At 46.9% G+C, this 19,254-nt stretch overlaps 2 protein-coding genes across 4 annotated transcripts in view; both read left to right on the top strand.

The window, feature by feature from the left end:
- Nucleotides 1-813: 813 nt before the first annotated feature.
- Nucleotides 814-19,254, top strand: part of LOC147885408 (uncharacterized) — a 34,903-nt gene continuing 16,462 nt past the window's right edge. For 2 of the 3 annotated variants that reach the window (XM_087396839.1, XM_087396837.1), the window contains exons 1-3: nucleotides 814-1,094; nucleotides 1,911-1,963; nucleotides 2,203-2,397. In XM_087396839.1, coding sequence (XP_087252965.1) covers nucleotides 1,048-1,094; nucleotides 1,911-1,963; nucleotides 2,203-2,397 — 295 coding nt within the window. In that variant the 5' untranslated portion in view covers nucleotides 814-1,047. The remainder of the gene's footprint in view (nucleotides 1,095-1,910; nucleotides 1,964-2,202; nucleotides 2,398-19,254) is intronic. The other variant, XM_087396838.1, reaches the window with a different exon arrangement.
- Nucleotides 1,477-19,254, top strand: part of LOC147885406 (tyrosine sulfotransferase-like protein) — a 131,557-nt gene continuing 113,779 nt past the window's right edge. Inside the window, exon 1 of the mRNA XM_087396841.1 lies at nucleotides 1,477-1,501. The gene's annotated coding sequence lies outside the window, so the exon portion shown is untranslated. The remainder of the gene's footprint in view (nucleotides 1,502-19,254) is intronic.

Raw genomic sequence — 19,254 nt, 5'->3', positions numbered from 1 at the left:
GCAAGTTGCTCAAGTGGCTATGTGAGGAGGCCTCTAAGCAAGATACTGTGAAGGGAGGTTGCGTTCAAGAGCTTTGGGGGGATGGAGTTGAAGGCACATGCACTGGAATCGCATCCTTGCCAAGAGAATCTACGGCTCAACCCCTCCTACTTAGAAGGCCAAACAAAGTGCCAGATTTCTCTTTTGTAAAAGTGGTATCGTATCTAAGCCCTACCCCTCGAGGGGTAGACAATAACAAATTCAAGTTTAAAAACAAGATTGAACCAGGTTCAATTGGCCTGCCCTGTAGTTTTTCTGTCAGGACACGAGTGTCAGCACAGAATGTTCTCTCAAGTACGGAGCACTAATGGGGGTTTTGTTGCTGGAAATGTCTCACATGCATGCACATGCGAGAGGTGGATCGGGCGACATGTGGAACGGTCCACGTGCGATTTATCCCTCAAAAGGGAACTCAAAAAATAAAGCCCCCAAAAATAATTTTCGCTTTGGTTGGAGTCCTTCACTAAGACCTTCAAACGGAAGGCCAAAAAAGGGGGAAATATTGGATGCATGGCGGCCCCAATCAGTGTTTGCAAAAGACCATTTCCTCAACAAATCACAAAAATAGGGGTTTCCAATTTTTGAAGGCTTTTCTTGAGAATTTGCAAGTTTTTAGGTGAAATATAACTAAATTGCTGAGGATTTTACAAAATTGAGAAATTGGTTTTGAAAATGGAAAGGTTGCAAGTTAGTTTGTAGGTTTTCTTTCTTTGAACACTCCCCCTAATCCATGTAGGGGACGAGTTAAAACAGGGTTGGATAAGGATTTAGAGTAAGAGCAGCAGCAAAAATAGCTTGATCGGTTGAACTACACTCGCAATTCTACCTGGCTCCTTCCAAGCTGATTGATTTCAATGCCGATTGGGTTTCCTAAATGTCTCTCATGGCTTTCATTCTGCGCTACCATAAGTTGAGTACGGTGTTTCCGTAGACTTCACTGGAGGGTTTGCAGAAGTCCATCCTCGTTGAATTGACTTTGGTGATCCAAGGAAAGACAAGGCGGAGGCAATGCTGGAGAGCAGTAGCGAACCACTAAAACGGCAAACGAATTTCAGGTTGGTCAGGATCATAGTGCATCCCGCACCAATGGAAATAACTTGGTTTCTCCCTGAGCGCTTCCTAGGATTGCCCGGCATTATAGCAAGGTAACTTGGTTTGGTCTCTCGCCAAGATATAAGGGATGGATCGAGAACTTATTGGCAGACATCAATGGCTCCCAAATGGAGCCGCTTGCTGTAAAAGGGGACAAACATTCTGACAGTGTTAATAACACCCCAATAAGTGCTGAAGGACAAATACGGCCGACATACTTCTCTATTTTAGCTCGCTGTGTATAATTTGCTCTGAGCCGCTTTTGAAGAGAGACTTTCAACTGACAAACTAGGGCACTCGTACGTGCGTCTATCGTTTTGTCTGTTGGCGATAAGGAAGCGACGCACAAGACTTCACTTGGCCGTTGAAAGTAAGATAAAGGCCTTGATAGCCTCATAATTGACCCCATCACACCAGTGCAATTGCTATCCTGCCACTAAACGGTTGAAATTAACAAGACATTATATATCGAGTACACACTTCTTGTGGATATGCAGTCCGACACATATCTATGTAAGCAGTTAAAACTTAAGTTGCTTACGAAAACACCTAGTGCGCCCAATTGTCGTGCCTCGATTGTTATTACCTTTGTAACTGGCCAATCGTGATCTTTAGAGGCCCGAATTGAGCCATATGCTCACTGAAGATTTTAGTAAGCCAACGAGAACAAGGGATTTTTAATGTCACGGTTTGAAATTACAAATGAAGTTACGTTGCTCGTGATGGCTGCATCGATTGGCCTTGTCATCTTGTTGACAGCTAGTTTGGTGTATGTGCAGAAGTCGCACTAACAATCGGCGTAGTTCTCGAGGTGGGGCTCCTTTGCAATCAGGCAAGCTAATATCCGTTTTGACTAGAATTTACCGTAGTGTACTGTGCATAAATGAACTCTCAGGTTAACATATTTTGGGAGTGTTATCTAGCAAACGTGGAAGCTTTCATTCGGAAGGGTATTATATCAACAGGAAACAAGCAGTCTGTTATCTGGAGCTGACATTGTATTATCACCGTATTCAGTGCTACTATTCGAAGCACCTGCCTTTAATACACCTAATTTCCTCCTTGTGACAGATCGCCTGGATAGGTCTAATCCTTCAATAAGTGAAACTGCAGAAAGAGTGGGAAGCTCAAGTTCAAGCGGAATTGCAGTTTCAGAGGGAGGAAGCAGTGCTGAAAAGCCAGTAAAAGGAATTGAAACCTCCTTTTCAGGACGGGTGGAAATGAATGGGGGCAGCAATAGTGAAGCTGCACATTTTATGAATGAGCGTAAGTGCTACATTTTCTAGGAAGAACTGGAGGGAGGCAATTTCTGGCATTCTTTATCTCCTCAGTTTTTACAACTAGCCGCACTCCAAGCCTGCATTTTTTAGGCTATGCTACTTTGCTTTTTCTTGTCATGATTCTGGAAGCTGACAGGCTCAATTTCCCCTCGCAATGAAAGTGTGCACTTTATTGATGGTACTGACTGTTTCCGGCTTTTGCCTGAATGATGCACCCTTTCACCCACAGATGAGAAAATCTAGGCATACCTGCAGCATTGTTCTGGAGTTTTTGAGCTTGGTGCATTTGGCACATTTGATGGCCTTGTTCTATCATCTATGCATGAGATCGTCTGCTTTTTCCAAAAAAATTGGGATCCAAAAGCTTTTTCCAAAAAAATTGGGATCCAAAAATGCCACTTTACTTTGATCTTTTACCAATGCAAAGCAAAGTAAATAAAACTCATTCTAGTTAACCAAATTTGACCGAAGTCAATGTAATAAAGATCTCCCTTTATTTCTTGGGAGGAGTACCAATTGGTGACAGCACACACGTCCCATAATTTGTGTTCTATGTCGATTTAACTCTCAAATTACTATCTCAATCTCAATCTCAGAAAACTTCACAATCACAACGGAAGTAGATCTGAAATGTCAATGAAAATCCTCACAAGAAAGTCCTTGTCAGGCCTCAACTTGTATATGTGCGGCTGGTGTAATAGTTGGTGCTATTAGTGACCTCGTTTGATATTGTCTCGATTTCAAAGAAGCTCCATCTTTTGCTTGCGACAAAATGCTTGCTCATCGCAAGGAAAATCTTTCGAAGAGACAATGGTAATGACCTTGGATCTCATAGTACATAGGGCATTTGCAAGCAAAGTGCTCTTTGCACTCTAATTCTAACAGATCACAGAGAGTACAAGTGTGACACTCTTTAGATATGCCGTCAGCTTGTCCACTCTAAATGTGTGGTCGATGTGATGACACGAAACTGCCCGATCACTATCGTTAAGGAATATAGCGTTGTGGATCGATGAAGCCCTCCTCTGAAATCCATAAACAGTGATGCACAGGGACGGCTGCTTACTATGAAATAAGCTAAGTAGTAGTCCGTGTAGAAGCTAAGCTTCCTATGACTGGAAGCTCGCTAGATGCCAACCGGGTCTTGAATGTGTGTAGCTAATTGCCCTTAGTTGCTAAAGTCATGGATGACAATTTTGCCAGCATGATAACCTTCGTTGACCTAAGGTATAAGAGCCATAATCCTTGACTTGGTAGAGATACGTGATAACTTTGCTGCGTGGAGCTGTAGTGGGGATGCTTTGAACGTGATTGGAACGATTTGCTCTGGGACTAGTGGCTTACTGTGGATCATCTGTGAGACATGAAGAGAATCTAAAGCCTCGCCACTCGAGCCCAATTTGCCTGTCATAGGTTGGACCCCCACTAAGGGCTTCTATACGTGCCCATGGGACAGACCAAGGGTTCGGAGAGCCTGGAAGTGAGAGTGAAAGCACTGCCGCTCAAGTCTAGCAAGTGCGGTGTGTCCCCTATTGAGTCAGGCTTGCATCACTAGTCGTATTCTGAAAATCGGGCTCGAGAAAAGAACCCCCAAATATGTATAGGATCGACTACCTCCACGGATAATTCACCCAGCGTGAAGTGCTCTTTGTGCATGGCTTCTTGGGATGTGTTGAAGATCATGACCTTGGCTTTACCAAGGTTGACCTTCAAGTCATGTGTCTCGTAGAAGGTATGAAGTGGATGTAAGTGTTGTTAGAGGCCCTTTTTTGAGGATGAGAGAAAGACCACATCATCTACCTATACGAGGATCTGAGTCAAGGAACCGGCGAGAGAGCAGCCTGCCCCCTTAGTGTCCTAATGAAAGTCTCAAGCTCGTATATGTAGAGGCCAAACGAGGTTTGGGATAATGGGCAACCCTGTTTAACCCAAATAGTGCCGATGATCTCCTCTGTCCACCCTACATGCCATTCGAACCTTGCCAGAGACCCTCTCATAGAGTGCCATGACTGCCCAAATGACCTTGTCACCATAAAATCCACAAAGCAGCAATAAACCCGTCAGTTGTAAAAAGTGTGCAAGAAGTAGGACAAGGTAACTCTGAGAGATCAGGTGATGGTTGGTGAGGAATGTCATACAGCGTGTGTGCGTAGGAGTATCAAAGTGTGGTGTCCATGAGAGGAGATGGGGCTCGTCGCTTGAGAAGCTTTCGTCAAAAGTCCTTAAAGTTGTTAGTAAACAAAATGTTTATTAACTTTTCCTTGTTTTGGTGAATGAAGGCTTGTTTCTTCCATCAGATCAGACGATTTCTACCTCACTCGGAAAGTGATGCTTAGTCTCAAATCCAAGTTGATGGTGTAGAGCTTTACATTCATCATTGTACGAGCTATTGCAGGGTACTGAGCCAAGAGGCGGTGGGCGAGTGGAACCGGTGGTGTGTGTACTGCGGCATGACAAAGATGTTAGAAATCAACCTACAGAGGGTACGCATAGCAGAAGATTGATGGAATAGCCGAGCAGCTCACACAGTGTGTGGGGTGTGGAATCACAAACTTCTTAGCCTATGTACTTCAAATAGATGTGCAGACTAGTAAATAGACAATGATCTAGCCAGATATAGAAACCACCAAACGAATATATTTCCGTCCAAAACTATGGACACAATACAGAAGAGAGATCCAAAGTCCCACCAGAGCGTGGTCGTTTGATCCTACCACAAGGTACTTCTATTATCTGCCGGATATCTCTAGAACACTGAGCCCGCATGCTCCACCTTGAGCGTATGTAGACTCTCTGTCTTTGATCCTTGCACCTTGCTGTCCAAGATGACAGCCAAGGGTGGAGCCTCTTCCAAGCTCTTTGTATGCAGGTCCTGGACACCTTCCTGGAGCTTGTGGAAGCTTGTCTGGCTGACCTCCTCCTACTGCAATCTGCTGCTGAACTGCTTCTCCTGCCGGATGAATTGTGAGTCTCAAGGCCTCTCCTTATATAGGCCCCAAGGGCCCTCTGAAATGGCCGACTTTGCTGCCCCCCAAAACCGACTGGGGACCCCTCTCATTTTGAGGCCCTTTTGCAGGGCTTTTTGGCCGACCAGCAGGTCAGTTTGCTGACTGGCCTGGTCGGCCCTTTTTTGGCCTGCTTCCAGGCCCCAAGGGACGCCTATATAAGGCCCCTCCCTTGAGCAATACCAAGGCTAGGTGGCTGGCTTCCATAGCCACCACCACTGCCCCCTTTTGCTGCTGCAACACCTGTCCCTCAAGGCGCCTCTTCTCTGGCTTTCTCCAGCTCCCTTCCAGCCACATGTTTACCTCCGTACAGGGCCGTACAGTGGCGCCAACTTTCACTGGTCTGATCCACGCTGCTTCCCTCCGTTGTGGCTCAATATTGCCAGGTATGAGGTGCTGATGATTGGGCGGCCCGATCCTCTAGGAGCGGTATGCCATCAATATATGTGAGTAGAGTGGAAAGGCGTGTGGAGTACTCAGGTGAAAGGCTGTGATCAAAGTGTATGTTGCGATATGTAGTGTGTGTGTGTGCTGTAAGGCGTGGGATGTATTCAGCTCCAATTGCCTAGTCAATCTTTTGTTTTGTGCCTTCAAATCCTTGATTTCCCAGCTTCATCATGCCATTCGTATTCACCTTTTCAATATATGTGCCAGCAGAAGAAACACATATTGTGCTATGATATCAATTGTAGGGTGTCGTGTTATGGAAGTTAACTAATCACAAAATTGCAATGAAAGGTAGCTAATATTGAGCGATTGAAAATTTAAAAGAGATCTCAGTCCCTAATGGGGAGAGAACTACTCCAAAACTAGGAGTGCAAGCCCCTCCCGTAATTTGTGTTCTACGTCGATTTAACTCTCAAATTACAATCTCAATGGAAGTAGATGCGAAATGTCAATAAAAATCCTCACAAGAAAGTCTTTGTCAGGCCTCAACTTGTATCTTTGTGGCTGGTGTTATTGGTGCTATGAGAGACCTTGTTTGATATTGTCCCGATTTGAAAGAAGCTCCATCTTCTGCTTGCATCAAAATGCTTGCTCGTTGAAGGAAAATCTTTTGAAGAGACAATGGTAACAGCCTCGAATCTCATAGTACATAGGGCATCTAGCAAGCAAAGTGCTCCTCACACTCGATCTCGTGCCGATCACAGAGTAGAAATGCGACCCTCTTTAGATATGCTCTCTGGTCACCCACTCTCAATTCGTAGTCGGTGTGCTGAGCCACGAAACTACACAATCGATATCCTCAAGAAATGGGGGAGGTGGATCTGTATGTGGTGAATTGATGAAGCCCTCCTCTGAAATCCATAAGCAATGGTCCCTGTAGAAGCTAAGCTTCCCAAGGACCACTACTTACTCTGAAATGCGTTAAGCATTGGGCCTTGTAGAAGCTTTTCTTAACAGGGATGGTACTTCTAGAAGCTAAGCTTCAGAGGAAGCTCGCTTGGTGTCACCCAGGTGTCAAATGTGTGTAGTTATAATAAATCCTCCCGGAATGCTATACTGAAAGGGGGGTGATTTGTCCATGTGGAGCCCTCCACTCTCAAACCGTCTGCATATATGTGCATACAGACACCTCTAATTATTCTATGTTGCTAAAGTCATGGGTGAAGATAGTGCTAGCCATGGTATTCTATGTCGGCCTGAGGTATAAGAGCCTCAATCCTTGACTAGGAAGAGATACATGATAACTTGGAAGGCTGCGTCGAGCTATATTGAGGATGGTTTGAACTCGGCTGGAACTATCTGATGTGGGACTAACGGCTGATTGTGGATTATCCATGACACAACAAGAGACGTGAAGCCTCTCCACTGGAGTCCAGTCTGCCTTTGATAGGTCGGACCCAAAACAAGGTCTGTCGTACATGCCCGTCTAGGGATCCTGGAAATGCGTGAAAGTATGACCGCTCTAGTCTAGCAAGTGCGGCGTGTCCCGTGCTTAGTTGAGCTTGCATCATATTGTAGTGTGAAAATCAAGCCTAAGAAAAGAACCCCCAAATATGTATAGGATGCGACTACCTCCATCACCAAGTGTGAACTGCGCTCTGTGCATGGCTGCTCGAGATGTGTGAAGATCATGACTTTGGTTTTACCAAGGTTGACCTTCAAGTCACGTGTCTTGTATCGATGCATTAACCAAATACCAACGATCCAGATCTTGATGTACGTCAATCACGAAGAGCTCACTCCTTGCTTGCCGTGCCCCCCTTCCCCCTCCCTCCTTCCCTCTACTCCTCCTCCTTCCTGCCTCCATTCCCCAGCCCACCCCCAGCACCATAATTTTTTCCATACGTTTCCATACGGCATACTCATATAGGTATATGGAAGTATGGAATAAGTATGGGAAAAAGCCCCTGGCTGAACCATACGTGCCCCTAATTCACAACATAAGATTATGAAACTTTATTAACAAGTCCAAGTTTCAAGTTTCAACTAAAGCATTCCAAATATATATCTTAAACCATAAACAGGCAAGGAAATCTTCAATGTAGATCCAACAGGGTTGAATCAAGGGACTGAAGACAATCTAGGGGGAGGCACAACACTTGAAGCTTGTGCAAACTTCTAGTCTCCGGATGGCTGGCTGCAAAAGGCTCTAGATGGCTGACTGGTCCATGGCTCTTTGCGTGTAAAAGGCTCCATGAACAGCGCGGAAGAAAAGAGAAGTCAAAACAAGGGCATTTGACAAAAGAAAAGGGTCAAGTTTGACATTTCATACATCTTCTTTTCAGACGTTTGCATACGTTAGGTATCCATACCATACGGGTATGTGAAAAAATATGCCCTGCGCCCCCTCCCCCGCGCGGTTGCCTCTGTTTTTTGCAGGCTGAGCTGCCTCAGGGAGTGGTCGTAGTGTTTCACAACCCCTGGTTCGTCTGTTGGAGCTGCTCTAGGTTGTGCGGCTGCTTCTTGCCCCCTCACGTGTCCTCCAGCTTGTGCGCATCCAAGAAGAAGACCCTTTGGCAGCGAGGCCAGGCTGTTTGCAGCCAGCGTTTGGCATAGTGCCTGGCTGGCCATTTGGCGACTGGCCAGCCTCGGGTTTGGTAGTGGCAGCCCTCCTCCAAGGACATAGTTGCAGCTCCCAGCTGGAGTTGGGCCTCAAGGCTTGGTTCTTGGCTGAGCCTTTGCAGCTCGCAGCTCCCTTTCTTGGCTTTCTGCAGCTCGCGCTTTTCCAAGAAGCTCTCAGGTTCGCCAGTCTACCTTTTGAGAGCTCTATGGGGCTGTTCTCCCCTGCTGTAAGGCCTTTCTTTTTGCTGAGTTCAGGGATGCTTTTCAGGCCCCTAGTTGTGGCAGGCTTTTGGTGGCTTTCCTTCTTCTTTCTCTACTTTTGACTTTTGCTCGAAGTCTATGGGCTTGTGCTAGCTGTCCTTAGCTCAGAGCTCTTCCTTCCCTTCCCTTTTATTTTCAACCTTTCCTCTCCGTGTGGGGCGCAGCATTCTTGCTTGTTTTTGGAGGAAGAGAATATTGGTGGCGATCCTTGGTGTGGTCAGAGGGGCTTTGTGGCAACACCTCGAATCCCCCAGCTATTAAGGTTCTCCTTTCTCCAACTGACAAGCGGCAGGTGAAGCAAGCACTGCAGTCACTTCAGGACAACGGAGTAGTGGGAAGAATAGTCGGCCTCACACCCACAAGGAGATAGGTGAGAGATTGTATCCTGGCAAGCTTGGCACTAGAAGGGGACCACATCCAGGAATGGGAGAGGCGTCTTCCTCCTCCAAGTGAGCTCCCTTTACACCACCTTGGTAAGTCGTGAAGTGGAGCCCCATTCTCCTGGGCCCTCACTTGGTGTACCTCTTGCCCTAGGGCTCTCATCCAGATCCTTGCTGTGCTACGACAGCTCCACAGGTTATGCGGGATAGTCTCCAGGACACCATCGGAGCAACAATGACACTGCCCCTCCACTCGCATCTGCTCCAACCATGGGCCGATGGGAAAGCCTCCGTGGGCGGCCAGCCAGAAGAAGTATGAGATCGTCCTCGGCCGCAAGTTGGACCACAACTGCATCCAAAACCTGGAGCGCACATCCCGGGGCACTCTCTGGGTCACCCAATGTCTCTCCCTCAAGGGTCCACCTCGACGAGTCTATTTGAAGCCTCCTGCCAATCTGTGTGGTGTATGAAAAGAAGGGCACCTCGTCCACCGCCTTAGCTAGGTCGCCCCTGGAGGGCTAGAACCACTCTCCCGGATCCCACTGGACCTCCCTCAGGGCCTTGTCTACCCTCCCACAGCCAAAGGTGCCATCTAGAGGCGTCCTGCTCTGAGATACTGGGAGCGTCAATGTGCCACTCCTTCCCCAAACGTCCTACCACTCTGATCATCTGCCAGTGTATCCCATCGAGACTCCCATCCATCTCAGGGTCACTCTCAGTGAGTGGCTGAAGTAGTCCTCTAGGTCCTACACGGAAGGGTGCATGCTGCCGCGCCGCATCAACATCCTCAAGGGAACACCAGTACGGGAAAACTGCCCCAACCATCTGCTGTCTCTCCAAACGTGAAGTCCGTCCCGCCAGGACTTAGGAATGGCTAAGTCAATCTCGCCCATCTGCTGCCTTGTCCCTCGCAGATGCGCTAGGGCGTCAAGCCTCACCTTTGTCTCCATAGGTAGTTTGCTCCAACGGCCAAAAGATGCTGCTGGACCACTGTCCCACTGTGCCCAACCAATGTGAGTCTGCTGTCCGAGCATACGTCCCTTCTGATCTGTGACCTGTGGGTGCCACATAAGGGGCTGGTGCTCAAACTCCTCTCTGCATCTGGGCGGAGCACGGATGAGACCCCCTGCTAGTCTCTGCCAGACCCTGTGAAGACTCCTCATCAGGGGGGAGCCCTTCCCCGTAAGGGGGGCTTCTGAGAAGATCCATCTATGTGAAGGCTGCCACTGTCCCCCAATGCATGGGGTGTTCCTCAGAAGCCCTCGCTATAAGAGGAGCTTCCAAGGCTCTGCACCTGGGGTGAGGCCATGAACCACCAACTTGCCCAGAAGGGCCCTGCTCTGCATCTCCAGATCAATGACACCCAAGCCTCCCAGTGCCTGCGGCATGATCACCGTCGTCTGCCAAGCTACTCGGGCCCTAGTGTTCCTCGTGCTGTCTGAACTACCTAGAGGAAGCTCCGTACCAACCGTCGAAGCTGCCCAATGCATCCTCTGTGAAAGCACCAGCAGGAGGCAATATACCAAGCCGTGGCAAGGACCTGGTTTGCCACTAAGGCGCGACCTGCTAGGGAGAGTTTGGCCGAGCTCCAATAGAGAAGCTTGCGCCGAACACTCTCAAGGACCGAGGCAATCTACTGCTCTGCTGTGATGTCAATACCCACCTGGCATCCGAGGTATCTCGTTGTCTGGCCCTGCGGTATCCATCTGAAGCCAAAGTCACTCCCCCACTCACGGATCTCCTGTGTCTCCTCAAAGCCCGTGAAGAAGCCTATGGATTTCGTCCAGTCGATCCGTTCCCTCAAGGCCTCACAGTAAATAGCCAGGGCGCCTCTGACTCTCTCTAGACTCGCTGTGGTGCCCTCAACATACAAGGCCGTGTCATCTGCAAACTCCGAGTCAAGTAGCTCCTCCTCCTGTCTGATTGGGAGCCTCAACCCTGTGAGACCCGTCACATGTGATCTCAAATAGTAGCCCAAAGCCTCCGCTACAAACAAGAAGAGGAAGAGAGCAAGTGGGCAGCCCTGGCGGACCGAGCGAGAGAGAGGAAAGGCCTCGCCTGTGTGTTCTTCGATAAGCATCTGACTAGAGCTCCGTGCATATAGCGTTGAAACTCCTTTGACCCATCTGTTTGAGAAACCCAATCTCCTCATAGTGCCCTCCAGTAAAGCCCACTCCACCCTGTCGTAGGCCTTCTCAAAGTCCAAGAGAAGGATGGCTAGCGGCTGTGACTCCTCCCTGGACCAATCCACTGCTTCCCAGAACGTGAAGATGTTGTCGAGGATGCTGCGCTCCTGGACAAACCTAGTCTGTGTCATGGATGATGTCAGTAAGATGGGGCCTTAACCGCAAACTCAAGACCTTGGTGAGGATCTTGTATGCAGAAAAACGGAATTCAGCTGGAGGAGGTTGAAAAACTAGTCCAAAATCTCAACAAAGGGAGAAGATGAGAGAGAAAACCACACATGTGAAGTTTAGAAGGCCCAGGAAGGTCCATGAATGGCAAAGGAGCATGTAGAAGGCACTAGAGCCACCTAGAACTCTAGGGGGGCCATTGAAGGTACATGGCCCTCTAGGGGGCCCATTAAAAATGCCACATCATCATTTTCCAACAACCACTCTTTTAATTCCTTGGAATGCCTTTGGGCCTAGGGATTAATTACGCTTTTGTGCTAGGTACCATGCCGTGTTTAATTACACATTATTAGGCCCACACTTGGACTTTTAAAACCAAAGTTGTCACGGTCTTGTAGTACATTAAAGTACTTAGAATTTTCGGAATCAGCTTTATGCTGATGTGTAAGCTGATTTGCATGTTGCTTTTGCTGCCCTTTCCCTTTGGGCCTGAATTTTGAAAGCATGGCAAGCTCGCCAGCCTATTCCATGTTCTTCCTAGTTTGCTCTTCCTGCAACAAGAGTCCTACCAACTCGTGAAAAGAGAGAGGATTGGCACCCCTCCTCAATGACAAATTCAGCGAGGTATGAAAACTGAGATATGACTCAGGAAGAGAACTCAGAGTGGTGGTAATCATCTCTGAATCAGGAATGATCTTATCTATATTCAGCAATTGTTCCCTCAAATCCAGAAGCTTGGTGAGGTGAACATTCATGGAATCACCCTCATCCATATGTGTGTGAGATAGCTCTCTTCAGGAAAGAGACTCTGGCATCATTTTTGGCTGCAAACATGCTCTCTAAAACATCTCTGAATCAAGAATGATCTTATCTATATTCAGCAATTGTTCCCTCAAATCCAGAAGCTTGGTGAGGTGAACATTCATGGAATCACCCTCATCCATATGTGTGTGAGATAGCTCTCTTCAGGAAAGAGACTCTGGCATCATTTTTGGCTGCAAACATGCTCTCTAAAACATCCCAAGCTGCCTTCGAGGTCTTGCATAATCAAATGTGAGGAATGATAAACCTTTTGACGGAAACGGAAATGATTGAAAGAGCTTGTGCATCATGTGAATCCCACCTTTTCTATTCCTGTGTGGGAGCCACCAAGGCAGCAGCTGCAGCTCCTCTCACTTGTCCTGCACCTTGACCTCTACCTCTTCCTCCACCTTGTTGAGGAGGAGTGACAGGAGCAACCACAGTTTCCGGCCTTGTCTCATCTCCGTTGACATAATCCAATAGATGTTTGCCAACTAAAATGTTTCGATCCATAACCGTTGACATAATCCAATAGATGTTTGCCAACTAAAATGTTGCGAACCATAAAACTCCATAAGGAGTAGTTGGTGCCATCCAACTTATGCTCCTATGTGAGGACACCAAAAACCTCATTGGGATTGTTATGAGCCATATCTGCCATACAACTCAAAAAAATGCATCAAACCTAACAAGTGAAATCCCTTCTTGGGATGAAAGATGCACAACCAAAGTCTGCAAAAAATCTGCCCAAAATGACAGCTTGTTGTGACAGCCTATCAAAGTCTTAAAATGCACCAGAATGCTCTACACATGCCCTACCCAAAATCTGCAAAATCTGTCTGCAAAAATTGGCAAATGTTTGCAATGTGACTCAATTTGAGTCCAAAAATGCCTGCAAAACTCCCAAATTATCTGTCCACATCCAAAATGCAAAAGACCCAAGTTTTTGTAAGAAATTAGGACAAATCCACGAAAAGCCCCAAATTTTGAAAAATGCCCAATTCACCGATCTGCTCTAAAATCTGCTTCACCAAACAATGGCTCCTTGGAAAATGTACGGACATCAATAGTACAGTACGATATCGTGTACGACGCTACATTGGTACACAAATATGTACAATGTACGAATTGACAGTAAGGTGATGTATAGATTGACAATATGGCTACACAGTACAGATGTGTATGGCGCCTGACAGGTCAGAGTACGGATGCACGTCGATGTACGGTGGTCATCCGTACTATCAGAGCCATCCGTACACGCCCTGTACAGCGTTGTGCATCTGTACTGCCAACGCCGTCTGTACATCGACGATAGGACGGCGCTGATAGGATTGTACGGTTGTTTAGCGCAGGATAGACATCGACGAGCAGGACGTACGAGCGTACGGGCTAGCTGCTGGCGACGCACATGCAGACAAACAGTGTACGGACAATACAGACGGCGCTGATAGGATCGTACGGTTGTTTAGCGCAGGATAGACATCGACGAGCAGGACGTACGAGCGTACGGGCTAGCTGCTGGCGACGCACATGCAGACAAACAGTGTACGGACGAGCTCCGTCAGGCGTGTATGGGAGCTGCACGGCGTTTGTATAGGGGTATTGATGTACGGACGGCGGCATGATTGCAGGGTTGACAGAATTTAATACAGTTGTACGGGATTGTACGGACTAGCAAGAACGTGGGCTGGAGCTCCGAGATGTGTGAGCACGAATGAGCAGAAGGCAGGTGCAGGAGCTTGTGCTCTGATACCAAATGTTGAAGATGGAGCAAGAAAGAGATGCAAGGGAGCAGAGAGCAAAACGTAGTGCAATAGATAAGATTACAAAACTACAAGTGTGGAGGTAGGTTTGTCTAAGTGACAAAACCACACTAACCCACTAACTGTGGTTAGGGGGAAAAATCTCTAGTGAGGGAAAAGTGCCCTGAACTGTGCAACTGGGGCTTTCCACAATTTCAAGGAACCAAAGAAAGGACAAAGAAGTCAATGCAGTAGGAGCTTACCAAGTGATGTAGACCAAAATTACCGCAAGAAAATGGCTCCAAATTCGAGCACAGATAGTCACCCGTGTAGGAGAGGTGAAATGGACAGCAAATGGCGAGTGCCAAAAGAAGCTGGAAAATGGAATTACAGCAAGTCTATGTGCTCCACAATAATCAAAGACTGATGTGGAGGCTCCACAAGCGAAGGCCAGCAGGAGAAGGCTTCAAAATGAGAGCAGCAGCAACCTGAGAAGACTAGCTCGCAGCCCAAGGTAAAGGAACAACAAATGAGTGCAAGAGGGCTTCAAGAGAGGCCTCCAAAGTGCAGCAGCAAGCTTCAAAACACCAAGTCGGTTGGTTCAGAGGTCCAAATGTAGAAATAGACCTCCATGTGCACATAGGCGGCTGAGGTGGGGCTCCAAAATGCAGCAGCAAACTCTGAAATGTGCAGGTCGGCCAATTAGGATATCGGTACAGCTGCAGTAGTACACACGTGTGAGGAGCGTCTGACATAAGTAGTCCGTACTGGTCCGTACTGCAGCAGCAGGTCCTTAAATGCACTGAAAAGATGAACAAGGCCTCAATGGAGCACTAGAAGCAGTCAGCTATGCAGCGCAGCACTAGAAGATTGATTTGTGGTGACAAAACTGTACGGAACAGCCTTCAATGCCCACATGTGTGGTCGCGCCTTGGGAGATGAGCCGACCAGCAGGTAAATGAGCCGCCAAACACTGGAATGACTCCCAAAAGACTCCGGGTGGCTGGAAATGGCCAAGGGAAGAGGCCCTGACTTGCTTTGATACCACTTTAGACTAAGGCAAGCAATAGAAGCGCAAGAGGTGGAAGCAATGGAGACAAAACGTGCTGCTGTAATGTATTGCTGCAATAGAGAAATGAGCACAAAGTACACCTAATATGACAAAACCCTAGTACTAATTGTACTAACTGGTACGTGGACTAATTGTACCAATTGTCCTAACTGCCTATAACTAGGTCTACAAGGCACATATGCAGTACCTATGGACAGCCCATAGAATGGCCTACAAGGAATGTCATTATAGGATGCGGTACAGAAGTGTAAGTGGTTCCTGTGGTTTTTTATATTTAAAGTAATTCAGTCATTCTTCTTCTTTTTCATTCATATAAGAGAGAGAGAGAGAGAGATTTTATTTCTTCTTTTTTGTCTCTTTTGTTTCTTGATTTGTTTGTTTATTTTGCTTAGTCGCCTTATTCCTTTCTTCTTTACTTCTTGTTATCTTTCCCTTTTGTTTAATTGACATATTTTAGTAGGCACTGGGTTTGCCCAAGTGACACTGCGGGTCTTTAGAGATGACATAGCTTTGCTTGCTCGGTATGTCTACAACAAAAATCTGAATCTGTGCAATTGGATATATTCTAGTCTTACAAAGGTGTGTGTGTATATATATATATATATATAGTTATTTATTTGTTTTTTTCAAAGAAAGGAACCTTCTATTAATGCTTGAAAGATTTCATACAAGACAACAGCCCCAAAGGTGCTGAGTATGAAAAAACCAGAAAAGGCTGAAAGAAAAACCGGCCTGTCCCAGAGAAGCCCAGCTCACCCCCTAGGGGATCTCAGGAACTGGGGCTAACAGCCAAGTGGGGGGGCTATACAGCCAGCGAATCCTTCACGGAGTGAAAATGTAGAAAACACCTGCAGGCCAAGCCTTGCAGAAACGAGCACGCCTCTTAATAGTCGCCCTGGAGCCTGGAGTCCCATGCTCCCAGGTGGACCGTAGAGTGTAAATGATATCCTGCTAGATGGCAAGCAAGGTAGTTGAAGGTGGAACCGGGTGCTCTCCCATCACGAGACTGCACAGCGAGCCACCCAAATGTTCCAAGCCGTGATGCTGGCTACCACCTCCCAAACACTGTCTTCCCTAGGGGAAGGAGGAGCTAGGGCGTCAGGGGGTGCTGCCTCGTGGAGTGCAATCCTCTGAATGTTCTGACCCTGTATCCGGTAGGCTGGGGAGATCTCATCACAAAGGTATATATTTAAAAGAGAGATCACTCCCTAATGGGGAGAGAATTGCACTCCAAATAGGAGTGTAAGCCCATTCCATAATTTGTGTTCTACATCGATTTAACTCTCAAATTACAATCTCAATCTCAATCTTGAATAACTTCACAATCACAACGGAAGTAGATATGAAATGTCAATCAAAATCCAATGGGGAAGGTGGATACGTATAACGTGGTGGATCGACGAAGACCTCCTTTGAAATCCATAAACAGTGGTGCCTGTAGAAGCTAAACTTCCTCTGAAATACGTTAAGCAGTGGTCCGTGTAGAAGCTAAGCTTCTTGTGAAGCTAAGAAGGGACCTCAATGCTATAATGAAAGGGGTACGATCTGTCCATGTGGGGGCCCTAGACTCTCAAACCATTTGTATGTATGATTGTTCTCAGCTGCTAATGTCATGGATGAAGATAGTGTCAGCCAACCTATGTCGACCTGAGGTATAAGAGCCATAATCTCTGTCTCGGTAGAGATACATGATAACTTGGAATGCTGCACCAAGCTGTAGTAAGGATGCTTTGAACACGGTTGGAACTATCTGATGTGGGACTGACGGCTTACTACGGATCATCTATGGTAGCAAGAGAGCCTGAAGCCTCTTCACTCCAGCCCTATGTCAGACTCTCCGAACAAGGGCTTCCATACATGGTGTTGGACGGCCCAAGAAATCAAAGAGAAGAAACTTGGTCCAGGGATTTTGTAAAGGAGAGTGAAAGCATTGCCGATCGAGTTTAGCAAGTGCAGCATGTCCCCTACTCAGTTGGGCTTGCATCGCTGGTCGCATTGTGAAAATCGGGCCCGAGAAAAGAATCCTCAAATTAGTATAGGATGCGACTACCTCCATTAGTAACCCACCCAGCGTGAACTGCTCTCTGTGCATGGCTGCTCGGGATATGTTGAAGATCATGACCTTGGTTTTACCAAGGTTGACCTTCAATTTGTGTGTCTCGCAAAAAGTATGAGGTGCATCTAACCCTCTGTTGAGGATGAGAATAAGACCACATCGTTTGCGTATTGGAGGACTTGAATCAAGGAGCCGACGAGAGAGTAGCCTGCCCCCCCTAGTGTCCCAATGAAAGTCTATGTAGAGGCCAAACAAGGTTGGTGATAATGGACAAGCCTGTTTGACCCCAATAGTGCTCATGATCTTCTCTCCACACCATGCACCCATTTGACCCTTGCCTGAGACCCTTTGATAGAGTGCCATGATTGCCCAAATGACCTTGTCACCATAGCTCAGATCTTGCAAGTGTCTAATCAAACGAGCTCTTGGCACTGTGTCAAAAGCTTTGCACAAAGTAGCAAAAAACCCACCAGTCATGAAAAGTGTGCAAGAAGTATGATGGGGTAAGTGTGAGATGGCTGGTGAGGAATGTCATATAGCGTGCGTGCGTATGAGTACCAAAGTGTGGTGTCCTCAGGAGGAAAGGGGGCTTGTTGCTCAAGAAAGGTCTTCTAGAAGTCCTTAGAGTTGTTACTAAATAGAATATTTATTAACTCCTTGTTTTGGCGAATGAAGGCCTGCTTCTTCCGGCGGACCAGATGATTTCTTCTCACTTAGAAGGTGAGCTTAGTCTCGAATCTGAGTTGATGTTTTAGAGATTTTGTACCAGCTATTGTTGGGTATTGAGCCGGGCGAGTGGAAGAGGTGGTGTGTGAGAAAGTGTGTATTGCGGCGTGATGAAGAGAGCGAGTGATTAGGGCAGCCCGATCCTCTAGGAGCGGTATGTCATCAACATATGTGAGTATAGTGGAAAGGTGTGCGGAGTACTCAGGTGAAATGTTGTGATCAAAGTGTATGTTAAGATATGTAGTGTGTGTGTGTGTGCGCGCGGTGTCGTATGCGCTGTGGGGTGTGGGATGCATTCAGAGAAATACATATTGTGCTATTATATCAATTGTGGGGTGTTGTGTTATGGAATCTAACAATTCACAAAATTGCATTGAAAGCTAGCTGATATTTAGATTCAAAATTTAAAAGAGATATCACTCCCTAATGGCGAGAGAAGTGCTTCCAAACTAGAAATGCAAGCACCTTCGTAATTTGTGTCCTAAGTTGATTTAGCTCTCAAATTACAAGCTCAATCTCAATCTCAAATAACTTCACAATCACATCGGAAGTAGCTGTGTAATGTGCGGTTGGTGCTATGAGAGACCTTGTTTGATATTGTCCCGATTTCAAAGAAGCTCCATCTTTTGCTTGCAACAAAATGCTTGCTCATTGGTAAGGTAAATCTTTCAAAGAGACAATGGTAATGACCTCAGCCCTTGCTGATCACAGAGGTTATAAATGCAACCCTCTTTACATATGCCCTCAGCCGCCCACTCTCAATTCGTAGTTGGTGTGATGAGACATGAAAGCTTTCGATTGAAATCCTCAAGGAATGGGGGAGGTGATCCATATAGTGTGGTGGATCGATGAATCCCTCTTCTGAAATCGTAGGCAGTGGTCCCTGTAGCAGCTAAGCTTCACAGCGACCACTGCTTACTTTGAAAGACGTTGAGTAGTGGTCGTTGTAGAAGCTAATCCTCCTGTGAAGCTAAGCTTGATAGGAAGTTGCTAGGTGATAGCCAGGTTTGATCTTGGAAATGTGAGTGAAAGCACTAGCAATTGCGGTGTGTCCCCTGCATAGTCCGGCTTCTATTGTTTGTCCCATTGAAAATCGGGCCTGAAAGGAAAGAACCCCCAAAAATGTATAGGATTCGACTACCTCCGCTAGTAATCCACCCAACATGGACTGCTCTCCGTGCATGGCTGCTCGGGATGTGTTAAAGATCATGACCACACACTCTCTTCGACCGTGGAGACCGCTGAGCTGACCTGAGTGATAATCATCTCTTCGACCATGGAGACAAGTGTTGGTGTCGGTGGAGATGAGCTGCATTTTTGTAGAACTTTAGCAATGATCTCCTGCTTGCCATTATTTTCCATCTCTGGTAATCATCTCTTCGACCGTGGAAACAAGTGTTGGTGCTGGTGGAGATGAGCTGCATTTTTGTAGAACTT

Source organism: Dipteris shenzhenensis, chromosome 25 (assembly GCF_047967505.1).
Source record: "Dipteris shenzhenensis isolate YYH24624 ecotype China chromosome 25, Dip_SZ_1.0, whole genome shotgun sequence".
NCBI lineage: Eukaryota > Viridiplantae > Streptophyta > Polypodiopsida > Gleicheniales > Dipteridaceae > Dipteris > Dipteris shenzhenensis.
This window is presented reverse-complemented; position numbering and strand designations above follow the sequence as displayed.